Genomic DNA, 13,360 nt, shown 5'->3' with positions numbered 1-13,360 from the left:
GGTGTTACGAACGCTTTGTGTGTTCACTGTTAAGACGGGTGGGAACTGTTTTAGCAGCTCTATGGGCTTTTAGGAAAGTGATATGCAACTTATTGAAGCTGCCTGGAGAAGTTATGGAATAAAAAAGGTGTCTTATGGACCAATGCATCACTGGTTATTATATATAGTTTTATTAAAGTTAAAAAGTCTCTCTAGAGCGTTTACAATAACATATAGGATCCCCTCGATAAAGAGATTGACCATCTAAAGCGGCTTTTCTTAAGCAAATAGAGTAAAGTAAAGTAAAGTCGAGTCGAGTCGAATAAAATAAAATAAAATAAAATAGAATAGAATAGAACAGAATAGAATAGAATAGAATAGAATAAAATAGAATAAAATAGAATACTTTCATATAAAAAAACATGGGCTCAGGCACGTACACATATAGAGCCCAGCCGGGGCACAAGCACCTTTGCCTTAAGGCCTCGTGGTCATATAACATATGTTTGTATTTAATATTTGCCCCATGAAGACAGCAGAGATATAATGCTGTTTTCACTCAACAAGGAAATCAAATAATATTGCCCCGCTCTCCCCGTCACAGCTCTGCTCTTACAGGCAACACCTACGTATGCACAAAGCTTCACTGTTAGAACTATAGCAACCACAAAGTGATTTCCAAAGAAGTATAAATATATTCAATACATTTTAAACGTTGTGCATAAGTTAATTCAAGCGATATGTAAAAGTGCCCTTTTTTCATGGAAGAGCACCTCAAAACTGCAACTAAAATACAGCAGAATGAAAGTAAAGTCAACCTTCAAAAGCTCAAATCTTATAATACTCATTAAAATAACTAAAATATCACCAATATTGCAAAGAAAAGGAACTATCAATAAATATTGAGCTCGTAAAAATTGGTTCATCTTTCATCTATTGAACGATAAGTCAATTATAGTGTCTAGTCTAATCCTCTCTATTTTAAGCATTCAAAGTGTAATTATTAATTAGTTGTAGATTCAGAGGTTTGATCACCAGTTCCTGTTGTGTCCTTGGGCCTTCGAGTTCACAATGGAGATTGGAAATGCAGTATACTGCTGCAGTATAGTGGTCTAAGAAGCAGCAAATATATCAGGTTCTGTGCCTTTGTGAGATTGTACCCGGCTCTTACAATTTGCTGACTGTGCTCTGGCCAAAATAAAAACTTTTAAAAAAGAGAGCAAAAGTACTGGTTACCATTTACTTTTCATTTTTTACATTTTGCAATTATTGTGTGAACCAATCTCAAGTCAGTCGACCCACAAGTTTCACAATACTAGAATTACCTCATTTCTGATACTAAGAGAAACGCTGGATACTAGATTTTGAAACATTAATAACAAACAACAATTTCGGGGGAAATAGAGTGAGTTTTCAACAATAATGGCCGTTTCTTTTTCCTAGTTCAGATAAAAAGACCATTCACCAAAACCACAGAAAATGTCCAATGTAGTCCTTTTTAGTCCTATTTATGTCCTTTTCTTGTTCAAATGAATATTTAATTGTGATACAAGGTCTGGACACTATAGCCCACAACATCTTTGATTATTGTTACTATATTACCACAATATTACCACACATGTCAAAAATTTTGTTTCCACTGTCCAATTATTCATATAGATGTTTCTGGCATCAAAGTTGAACTGGGAAAGGATATTCTTTACATTTTACCAAACAGAAAGCACCACCACTGTATTATAATGTACTACTAAATGTAATTTAAACAGTGTTTCCAAATTGACATAAAACATTTCATTGTTTAAAAATACATTTCACACTTTTACCAATTCCCCTGTCACTTTCAGCGCAGTTTCACTTAGATCAGACACAACTGTGATGACAGACAAACATCATCATTTTCTCAAAGCCTTAAATTATGACGGTCCGGTGTTTAAGTGAAATGGTGATTACTGGTTACCATGGTGACGGTGGTCCACGGAGAGGCGTGGTCCTCGCTGGGATGAATGCCCGGGTTCCAGCGCGACTGCAGGACGTACGCCACCGGCTCCACGCTGACGTTGAACTTGGACACCCAGAGCACCCGGACATGGCCCTCCGAGTCCTCCACGAAGCTCATCTCCCGGCGCGGCTTCAGGGGAACGCCTGCAGGGGGCGCCACAGCGAGACGTCAGCTTGTGTATTGTGTCAGTATAGTATAGTAGTGTAGTAAGTAAGAGATATATGTCAGTGTTATTCTCTGGCTTTTAACACCCCAAGTGTTATGTGCGGTTCTTTGGAAGCAGTTCTCTTTATATATAATTTTTTTTTTAAATGTATTTGTCCAAATAAATAAGACTTTATTTATCCAGTTCAGAAGCAGCACTCCATTTTGATTTGAATTTTTTAATCAACTCTAATGATTTAATTTTTCCTCTGTAGAGTAGATTATATTGTAGAAGCAGCCGTTTGTGTCAAAATCAGACTGCTGTGCACTAACTGCATTTAATTATACAAAATGGTATCAATTATAAACTTGAAATAAAGAATCTGGGACGTCGCAAAAGCTTTGAGGTGCAACATGGCTGTGCTGTGGGTGGTCCCTCCTGATTTGCTGAGTCATCCGTCCAAAAATCAAGAAATTGTGTGAAAGTCGCAGGGAACATTTTAAATACATTTAATTTTCACATAAATCATCCCATCTTTAAGACAGAGAACTCATGCTGTCATAAGTCATGTATTTAATTAGTTTAATATGTATTTGTCTGGGACCGTGTACAAATACATTAATCTTATAAAAAGAGAAGAAGCTTTGCACCAGATTTAGCAAAAGGCTAGTTTCCATTCGCGGACACTAAATTGTGCATTTAACCAGGGTCATGGTTTGTACGAGTAACCGTGGGAACAGTGTTACCTTTGTACAGATTGGCTGGGACCTGGCAGGTGTGTCCGCAGCCATTGGAGCAGCACTTCCTGGGGGCGGGGCAGTGCAGGTCTGAGGAGCAGCTCTCCACACAGGCAGCAGCGAAGCCCGAGGCCTTCTGAGGAGCCGGACAGTCGCCCTGACGACAGGTCCTGAGAGACAGCACAAACTCACGGCTCGTCACGCACTCCGTCTGTTTCTGAGCACACACAGAGACATGAGGATGAATGTATACGTGCGGTCAAGCGCACTCTTAGTGATTTATAATGTTCGTTGGGGATTTCACAATTCGATGCATTGGGTTTGTGGGCAGACGTTTCAACCACTGACCCTCTGACGCTCTCTATGGCTTTATGTCTGCAGTATGTTGCCATATTCAGTGTTTTTACACATATACATTGATGATATGTGTTGGAAACATCTCTGCTTTTCTCATATTTGTCTTTCAAATTTGGGCCTGACCTGAATTTCAATGAAACTTGGTGTAAACTAAGGCTATAGCTTATTAATCAACGCACCTTTCTTTGGTGAACTACAGCCCTAGTATAAACAAGATAATATCAATACTAGGTTTAAAGCAGGACGAAATATCTCTCTAACAAAGCAAGGACTAAATGCTAAAGGCCTTGCAGACCACAAGAAAAACATAAAACAGGACAGCAGGGGGTCCACCACAGCTCGGGAATCACTGTTCTTATTCTTCTGACCTCCTCAGACCCTCGACAAAAGCCACACACTGTACACTGATGAAACATTTCCTACTGCTAAACTTTACATTGAATTGGAATCTGACCTCAGCTTGAATGAAACTTATTTCCCTGAGCGTGGTTTCACAAACATCAGCTCACCCTGAGAGGTCGACGTTGCAATGTTTTGCTAGGCTTCCAGGCACTCAGCCATTCAGCCTGTAGCATGCCTCAGCTATTGTGATGAAAAACGTATCTGTCCCTCGACCGCACCACAACTCGACAAACGTTCATTTAACCCCACATACTGTACATACTCACGCAAACAAGGGATATGTAGCCTACTAACAAACTAGAACAGTAAACCTTTTGGAATATCTTATCTAAATGTCTTGCAATCAGATCGGAACGTTAGATTTGAGGGGTCTATCCTCGCGTTGTAAATAATCTTGCATGTTTCCACGTCAAAGTGCTGACTATTCACAGGGAAATACTAGTTTGCTGGAGAAATCGCGTTTGCCAAGTGACTCACCATTACCATGTGTTTTTTGGTACTGTTTTACTGCTCAGGAATATTGGACTGAGATGAATGTGCTGCGAATTATCTTTGGCACTGGCGTCGCACTGGACTTCAGAACTATGTATCTGGGCCTCAAAACTCCTGCCATGGACACTAAAAATGGATACCTTTGGAACGTGACACAAGGACTGGACTGACACTTGATTGACATTCCAAAAAAATTGACCAATTGGGACATTTACACCAGACTACATAAGGAGAACTATGTATAATGTGTGTATTATGTCTCTTTAGTATTGTTCTATGTTCCGTGTTCTATGTTTGTTAAAGTAAAACAAATCTTGCATGTTTTTATACTTTTTATTCCACTCCTGTTCTAGTATGTTAGAATAGCCCTGCACAAAGTCACCTATGACCTTCTACTAGATGCCAATATAGAGGAAACAATACAATTTTAATCCTTTTTGCTTTCAGTGCCGCATTTGACACATCAGACCGCAAGATTTTATGTTGTGGTCAAGACATGGGTTGCCATCAGAGGCACTGCACTTAATTGGTTTTATTCTTATCAAGACAGAACCTTTGCGATCACCATAATTGTATCTCCTCCCCAATTGCCTGTGGCGTTCCGCAAGGTTCTGTTTTAGGCCCCATTGTATTTGCTGTTTTTATGCTTTCCATAATCGTCGTAATATGTCCTTTCATTGCTACGCTGACGACACAGATAAACCTGCCGCTGAGATCAAATTATCCTGGAAGTATAGCTGCTGAACAGTTGAATAGCTCACAACTTCCTCCACTTTAACAGTTCCAAATCCGAAATGATCCCAATTAACCCTCTGCCATCAATCACCTATTTTCAAGACTGCCTCAGCCCTCTCTTCTCAAATTCTACCCCCACAGCCAGAAACCGCAGTCATGTTTTACTGTAATCTCAACTTTAAAACACAAAACACAATCCTGCTTTCCTTTGCACAATTGGTAAAAATCAAATCGGTTGTCACTCTTCCCACAATTCAAATAGATAAAACAAATTATACAATATATTCCAATGTATCTTACCTCACAGGACTTTGGAGACATCACTTTCTTTGTTTCCCATAATTCTTTGCATGGCTGAAGGCACTGCACAGAAAGACAAGCAGCGTTTAAAGGCATTTCAATTTAAAACACGAGTCACATTGGAATGGATGTGCATGTTTCGCATTTCAGATAACTTCCTCTTGAATAATTACAGACATGATGCAACCAGGAAGTCTATGATTGGAATTCTGTAATACTTTATATGATTCATTGCTCTTGTTTTACAGTTATTTCTTACGGTTTTCTGATGACATGTGGATGCACAGATTGGCATCCATATCTTCATCAGTCAGGTCCAAGGCAGCAGTGGCCAGTGCAATAACACCACCACCGATTACTGGGTGTGAATGAATGAAGAATGCAAAAGACCCATTTGCAAAATAGTTTCCAATCTCATTCATTCATTAAAGTTCTCAGAGTTGCATTTTGAGTAACATTTTGCATTCATTTTTTTCTTTTTAAAGTACAGACTCCAAGAAGTCAATGAACCTGTTTCTATGAAGTAGTTTCAGATCAACATTGCAGTTTACGATCAACAAATCGAAAAATAATGACCCACACGTGTGATTTTCCTCTCTAAATACCAGAAAAAAACCTCTTAAAAATGCTGAATTACATTTTCTATCGCTTTTGACAATGTTCTTCTCGTTCCTGTTCTGTACTCCCCGACACAACTTCCTTCCACTGCCAAAGCCTTCTCCACAGGTCCGCGCAGCCATCTGGTTCACCACCTCCTCAGTGAACCGCTGAGTGATGCCTCTTACCAAATCCAAAACAGACTCCATATAAAAACTGCGGTTTCACCTTGACCTCCTCCTCCTTCTCCTCCTCCCGCTCCTCGCTCTCCCTCCGTCTGCCACAGCCCCACACACAGCCTGGCTTCAATCAATCTGACAATTTATTCCACGTTTCCAACTTCAGTCGAACATCGGAATCAACAAAAGACTTAAAAACACATCAAATAAAAGGCTACCGGGGACGTATTGTCAATTCCTAATACAGTTTTCGATAAGCTTATTCCGCGGGCTGATGACGGTTGACAAGCTTTCCACATCTGGTTCGAATACGGCCGCTACACTGTTCTTTAGGCGCTCGTTTTTTTTGATCGATTGTAGATGCTTTTCCCTTCGACAGAGACTTATGGCATCGCAGAGTACCGATAATGGGTTGTCAGCGGGACGCGTGATGGCCAGTTAATGTCATGACATTGCTTCATTTCTTTTTTAAGTCATGGAAATACAAGCTCAAGTGGTTCTCCGCCCAAACTCTATCCCCCAAGAGCAGTGTGAAGGAAATGTCTTCTTCCTAATGAACAAAATCCGGTGAGATAACGGTGCAGAGACGACTGTAGGTGGGGTTTTTCGGGGTAAATGCTCTAGCACGCGAAATTGTTCCAGATGTACGTTGTTGTATTTATTTTACTGAAAATATCATCTGAATTTGACAAACCGTAATTGAGGAAAACGCATCTTTCGTAACTCATTGTGGAATGTATGCACGTACGTATATATTTTACTTTATATTTGGTATTCATTGTTTTGTGCAGCATCATATCGCCGACTCAAAATCCTGTGAAATTGGCAATAAACTGTTAAACTGATAACGGCAATAACGTTAGATTAAGATTCTGATTCTTGAGGTAAAGTTAATAGCACAAAGAAAAAGTGAAGAAAAAAAAATGTTTTTCAATCAATTTTGTAAAGCACAAAATCACTGCATAAAATAATTGATTTTACCAGCAGAAAGTAAGAGAATCAAACAATGAATCAGTCATTGGTCAATAATTGCTCCGTAGTGAAGCAGATTATCAAACTTTCACAGGAATTATGCAAATGTCCCAGCATTCCCTGTCCTTGGATTTAGTCCTCGGCAAGGAAAAACTACACACACAAAAACAGTGGGAAAAAGTAGAAAGATTCTTCTCCCACGGACGGACAAGGCTGTAGATGGGCCAAGACTGACACACATCTAGAGACTGTAGAGCCAGAAACACTCAAAACAGAGGGACAGAGGCTCATCTAGTATAGCAGAGGTCATCCAGACTGATGTGGATCCAGGCAGATGAAGAGGGTCCAGGCAGATGTGGAGGATACAGACTGACGTGGAGGATCCAGGCAGATGTGGAGGATCCAGACTGACGTGGAGGATCCAGGGAGATGTGGAGGATCCAGACTGACGTGGAGGATCCAGGCAGATGTGGAGGATCCAGACTGACGTGGAGGATCCAGGCAGATGTGGAGGATCCAGACTGACGTGGAGGATCCAGGCAGATGTGGAGGATCCAGACTGACGTGGAGGATCCAGGCAGATGTGGAGGGTCCAGGCAGATGTGGAGGGTCCAGGCAGATGTGGAGGGTCCAGGTAGATGTGGAGGATCCAGACTGACGTGGAGGATCCAGGCAGATGTGGAGGATCCAGGCAGATGAGGAGGATCCAGGCAGATGAGGAGGATCCAGGCAGATGAGGAGGGTCCAGACTGATGTGGAGGATCCAGGCAGATGAGGAGGGTCCAGACTGATGTGGACGGTCCAGGCAGATGTGGAGGGTCCAGACTGATGTGGAGGGTCCAGACTGATGTGGAGGGTCCAGACTGATGTGGACGGTCCAGGCAGATGTGGAGGGTCCAGACTGATGTGGAGGATCCAGGCAGATGAGGAGGGTCCAGTCTGATGTGGAGGATCCAGACTGATGTGGAGGATCCAGGCAGATGAGGAGGGTCCAGTCTGATGTGGAGGATCCAGACTGATGTGGAGGGTCCAGGCAGATGTGGAGGGTCCAGACTGATGTGGAGGGTCCAGACTGATGTGGACGGTCCAGGCAGATGTGGAGGGTCCAGACTGATGTGGAGGGTCCAGACTGATGTGGAGGGTCCAGGCAGATGTGGAGGGTCCAGACTGATGTGGAGGGTCCAGACTGATGTGGACGGTCCAGGCAGATGTGGAGGGTCCAGACTGATGTGGAGGATCCAGACTGACGTGGAGGATCCAGGGAGATGTGGAGGATCCAGACTGACGTGGAGGATCCAGGCAGATGTGGAGGATCCAGACTGACGTGGAGGATCCAGGCAGATGTGGAGGATCCAGACTGACGTGGAGGATCCAGGCAGATGTGGAGGATCCAGACTGACGTGGAGGATCCAGGCAGATGTGGAGGGTCCAGGCAGATGTGGAGGGTCCAGGCAGATGTGGAGGGTCCAGGTAGATGTGGAGGATCCAGACTGACGTGGAGGATCCAGGCAGATGTGGAGGATCCAGGCAGATGAGGAGGATCCAGGCAGATGAGGAGGATCCAGGCAGATGAGGAGGGTCCAGACTGATGTGGAGGATCCAGGCAGATGAGGAGGGTCCAGACTGATGTGGACGGTCCAGGCAGATGTGGAGGGTCCAGACTGATGTGGAGGGTCCAGACTGATGTGGAGGGTCCAGACTGATGTGGACGGTCCAGGCAGATGTGGAGGGTCCAGACTGATGTGGAGGATCCAGGCAGATGAGGAGGGTCCAGTCTGATGTGGAGGATCCAGACTGATGTGGAGGATCCAGGCAGATGAGGAGGGTCCAGTCTGATGTGGAGGATCCAGACTGATGTGGAGGGTCCAGGCAGATGTGGAGGGTCCAGACTGATGTGGAGGGTCCAGACTGATGTGGACGGTCCAGGCAGATGTGGAGGGTCCAGACTGATGTGGAGGGTCCAGACTGATGTGGAGGGTCCAGGCAGATGTGGAGGGTCCAGACCGATGTGGAGGGTCCAGACTGATGTGGAGGGTCCAGACTGATGTGGAGGGTCCAGACTGATGTGGACGGTCCAGGCAGATGTGGAGGGTCCAGACTGATGTGGAGGATCCAGGCAGATGAGGAGGGTCCAGTCTGATGTGGAGGATCCAGACTGATGTGGAGGATCCAGGCAGATGAGGAGGGTCCAGTCTGATGTGGAGGATCCAGACTGATGTGGAGGGTCCAGGCAGATGTGGAGGGTCCAGACTGATGTGGAGGGTCCAGACTGATGTGGACGGTCCAGGCAGATGTGGAGGGTCCAGACTGATGTGGAGGGTCCAGACTGATGTGGAGGGTCCAGGCAGATGTGGAGGGTCCAGACTGATGTGGAGGGTCCAGACTGATGTGGACGGTCCAGGCAGATGTGGAGGGTCCAGACTGATGTGGAGGATCCAGACTGACGTGGAGGATCCAGGGAGATGTGGAGGATCCAGACTGACGTGGAGGATCCAGGCAGATGTGGAGGATCCAGACTGACGTGGAGGATCCAGGCAGATGTGGAGGATCCAGACTGACGTGGAGGATCCAGGCAGATGTGGAGGATCCAGACTGACGTGGAGGATCCAGGCAGATGTGGAGGGTCCAGGCAGATGTGGAGGGTCCAGGCAGATGTGGAGGGTCCAGGTAGATGTGGAGGATCCAGACTGACGTGGAGGATCCAGGCAGATGTGGAGGATCCAGGCAGATGAGGAGGATCCAGGCAGATGAGGAGGATCCAGGCAGATGAGGAGGGTCCAGACTGATGTGGAGGATCCAGGCAGATGAGGAGGGTCCAGACTGATGTGGACGGTCCAGGCAGATGTGGAGGGTCCAGACTGATGTGGAGGGTCCAGACTGATGTGGAGGGTCCAGACTGATGTGGACGGTCCAGGCAGATGTGGAGGGTCCAGACTGATGTGGAGGATCCAGGCAGATGAGGAGGGTCCAGTCTGATGTGGAGGATCCAGACTGATGTGGAGGATCCAGGCAGATGAGGAGGGTCCAGTCTGATGTGGAGGATCCAGACTGATGTGGAGGGTCCAGGCAGATGTGGAGGGTCCAGACTGATGTGGAGGGTCCAGACTGATGTGGACGGTCCAGGCAGATGTGGAGGGTCCAGACTGATGTGGAGGGTCCAGACTGATGTGGAGGGTCCAGACTGATGTGGAGGGTCCAGGCAGATGTGGAGGGTCCAGACTGATGTGGAGGGTCCAGACTGATGTGGACGGTCCAGGCAGATGTGGAGGGTCCAGACTGATGTGGAGGATCCAGGCAGATGAGGAGGGTCCAGTCTGATGTGGAGGATCCAGACTGATGTGGAGGGTCCAGGCAGATGTGGAGGGTCCAGGCAGATGAGGAGGGTCCAGACTGATGTAGAGGGTCCAGACTGATGTGGAGGGTCCAGTCTGATGTGGAGGGTCCAGTCAGATGAGGAGCATCCGGGTCCACAGATCAGGATTTTGGCATCTACAGTTCAGTCATCACTGGAGCAGCAGCAGCAGTATTTAAAATAAGCAACAAGTTTGAGTCTAGTGTGATGTGTCTTGAGGACATATCACACTTTTCTACAGAAGAAACCACATTCATGATGATCACGATTCATCTGAGGTTGACACATCACATAAGATTGTTGGTTAAATCCACCTGTCACACAAGTAAAGCATGACTGAGGCTGACTAAAAGGAGAAGTAAGTCTGGAAAAGTGCTTGAGCGTAAACTGAGACGCACTGGATCAGGATATTACCAAATCAGTTATGGGCCCACATGCCCAGTCCTAGATGAGTTGTTTTTATGATACAGTGACATTTTAAGAGACGCACCTTCCTTACTTCAAGACTAGTTACAGTATTCAAGACTTTGCAGCTGTGATTCGTCGTCCACATATTTGAGGGAGCGAAATAATTGGAGTTCTAGACACTCTCGACGGGATCGGTCACACTATCTCGCTCAAGAACAGAACAAGATCCCACAGTCAAACCACTTCATTTCTTTGACATTTGTAGGTGCCCATAGGTAAAACTGCGGTTTCAAAATCCAGATGCACTGCACATATAAAAAGCCCATCCCGTAGTCCGTAACGTAACCGGATCTGCGTGCGCGATGTGTTTGGTGAATGAGCTCCCTCGGGTCCCATCACCTCCTCGGCTCCGAGGCTTAAAACTGTCAGACTTTCAGTGAAAACACTTCTCACAAATGTACACTCGCAAATCAACGGGTTCTCTCTCGGCACACGGCCCGCCACCCAGAGGTGCAGCCAGGCCCTCTCCTCTGTCCGCACACGGCGATCCGGGACAGACTTCACCGCTCCGCTCCTGATCCAGTGTTTATGTGTCCAAACTTACACAATCGCACTGCACCGACAGGACCTCTTTGCGCTGTCATCACATGCATTTGTAAACGGGCATTATTTTAGTTACACAGGGACTAGAAGTTCATATACAGATCACTGCTGAAGAAGAAGATGCAAAGGTTGATGGTTAGCTCTTTCATTGATTAGAGGGGCTTCAGATTGAGTTTGCAAACCCCATAGTTGGATTACAGCTTAATTTGGCTTCATGTTTTGATTAGAGTTTTATAATCAAACCTGTATTATAGTGCCGTATCTGGACATGTTTCAGGTTTCCATTATGTGTTTGAATAAGGCATCCACCAGACTGTACAAGGGTGGCAAACCAACTTGATCATTCCTGGGATACAGTTCTGAAGATGTCAGGTTGCAGATGGTGTCCTACTGCTCCAAGTAGGACAATTCAATTTATTTTGGAAACGCCCAAAATGACAAATTAACAGCGGTTGCCTCGGGGGGGGAGTGATAAACAGATTAAACAATGTCCCAGCATCCCGTGTCCTTAGACAAATGTCCCAAGCTCCTCACCCTCCCCGCTGCTGAATCCCTCATCCACGCCTTCATCTCCTCCCGCCTCGACTACTGCAACTCCCTCCTCACTGGCATCTCCTCCCATTCCCTCCACAGACTCCAAATGGTCCAAAACTCCGCTGCCCGCCTCCTCACCCACACCCGGTCTCGTGAACACATCACTCCCGTTCTCCGCTCTCTCCACTGGCTCCCCATCAAGCAGCGCATAAACTTTAAAATACTCCTCCTCACCTTCAAAGCTCTTCACCACCTTGCCCCCCCCTACCTGTCTGACCTCCTCATCCCCCACCGCCCCACCCGAGCTCTCCGATCCTCCTCCTCTCTCACCCTGACTGCACCAACATCCCGACTCAAAACTTTTGGCGACAGAGCGTTCTCCCGAACAGCACCCCGACTCTGGAACTCCCTCCCCCAACCTGTCCGCCACTCTCCCTCACTCACAACATTCAAATCCCGCCTAAAAACATACCTCTTCACCCAAGCCTATGACCTCCCCTACCCCTAGCCTCCTCTACCCCACTGTCTACTCTTCTACCCCCTGTTACATCCCCATCATTTTCTCTCTACTTCTTCTGTCTTGTTCATTTTATCTGTATATTAATGTGTATTGTACGTGTTGTCCCCCCCTGTCTGTAAAGACCCCCCCCCTTTTTTATTATGTTCAGCATCTTTGGGTCACTGAAAAGGACTATATAAATAAAAGTTATTATTATTATTATTATTATTATGTCCTTAGACCCTCCTTCTCGGCCAGGAAAAACTACAAAACTACTTAATGTGTGTGTTAAATCAGCTCACCAGACGTGTCATAGCAACATCACGTGACACTTCTGAGGACGGCAGCACGCCAAGGAACGACCTCAGAATCTTTATAATCAGCCTTGCAGAGGAAAGCCCTCTAGTGCTCGTTCACTCACTCATTCTCTATCGCTTGTTCCCGCTGGGGGTCGCGGGTGACTGGAGCCTCGCCCAGTGACTTTGGGCCTTAGGCGGCGTACACCCTGGACGGGGAAAAGCTCGTCGCGGGGTTAACAAGCCTTGCAGTACTGAAGCAGTACATTTAAGGGGCTGTACCTTGTATTTCTCATAACTCTGGTAAATGCCCTTTACTCCACACAATGCAAAAGCAGATATTTGAATCAAGAGACATTTTGTTGAATAAGAACCAAAAACCTTCCAGGAACACTATTTTCTGTCCAAAAGTTGCATGAAATTCAATTGAAAACAAATGCCGCTGACTGTCTCAGACCCTTGTTGCACCCACAGGGGTCGTTTGAACCAGCCCCCTGACTTTATATGCAAATATTATTATTGTCCCATGAGAATGTCTCATAACCTGTAATAAGGCGAAAAGGCATTTGAATGTTTGACACTGTTCTTAAGCACTCCAACCCTTACTCTATCAAATCTCACTTAGATTTTGTACGTCACACTTAATAGAACACATGTATGTTTAAAACAAAGACAAGGTATGACATGATGACTTATGCATTTGAATGAAACCAGTACAAAAAGGTCAGAGATGTTACTGTTTAACCCTGTGTAACATCATATAATATAGATTAA

The 13,360-nt window shown here is 45.6% G+C and overlaps 1 protein-coding gene across 3 annotated transcripts in view; it reads right to left on the bottom strand.

Annotated features, from left to right (window-relative positions):
* Positions 1–13,360, bottom strand: part of anos1b (anosmin 1b) — an 82,931-nt gene that overhangs the window by 35,512 nt on the left and 34,059 nt on the right. For all 3 annotated transcript variants that reach the window (XM_072439073.1, XM_072439070.1, XM_072439071.1), the window contains exons 3-5: positions 5,147–5,209; positions 2,870–3,077; positions 1,937–2,121 (exon numbers count right to left, since the gene is read on the bottom strand). In XM_072439073.1, coding sequence (XP_072295174.1) covers positions 1,937–2,121; positions 2,870–3,077; positions 5,147–5,209 — 456 coding nt within the window. The remainder of the gene's footprint in view (positions 1–1,936; positions 2,122–2,869; positions 3,078–5,146; positions 5,210–13,360) is intronic.

The sequence above is a fragment of the Eucyclogobius newberryi genome, unplaced genomic scaffold (genome assembly GCF_026437365.1).
Source record: "Eucyclogobius newberryi isolate DKJ021-1_F unplaced genomic scaffold, fEucNew1.0.hap1 SCAF_9, whole genome shotgun sequence".
Lineage (NCBI taxonomy): Eukaryota > Metazoa > Chordata > Actinopteri > Gobiiformes > Gobiidae > Eucyclogobius > Eucyclogobius newberryi.
The sequence above is the reverse complement of the archived record's forward strand: the minus strand, read 5'-3'. Positions and strand labels throughout refer to the sequence as shown.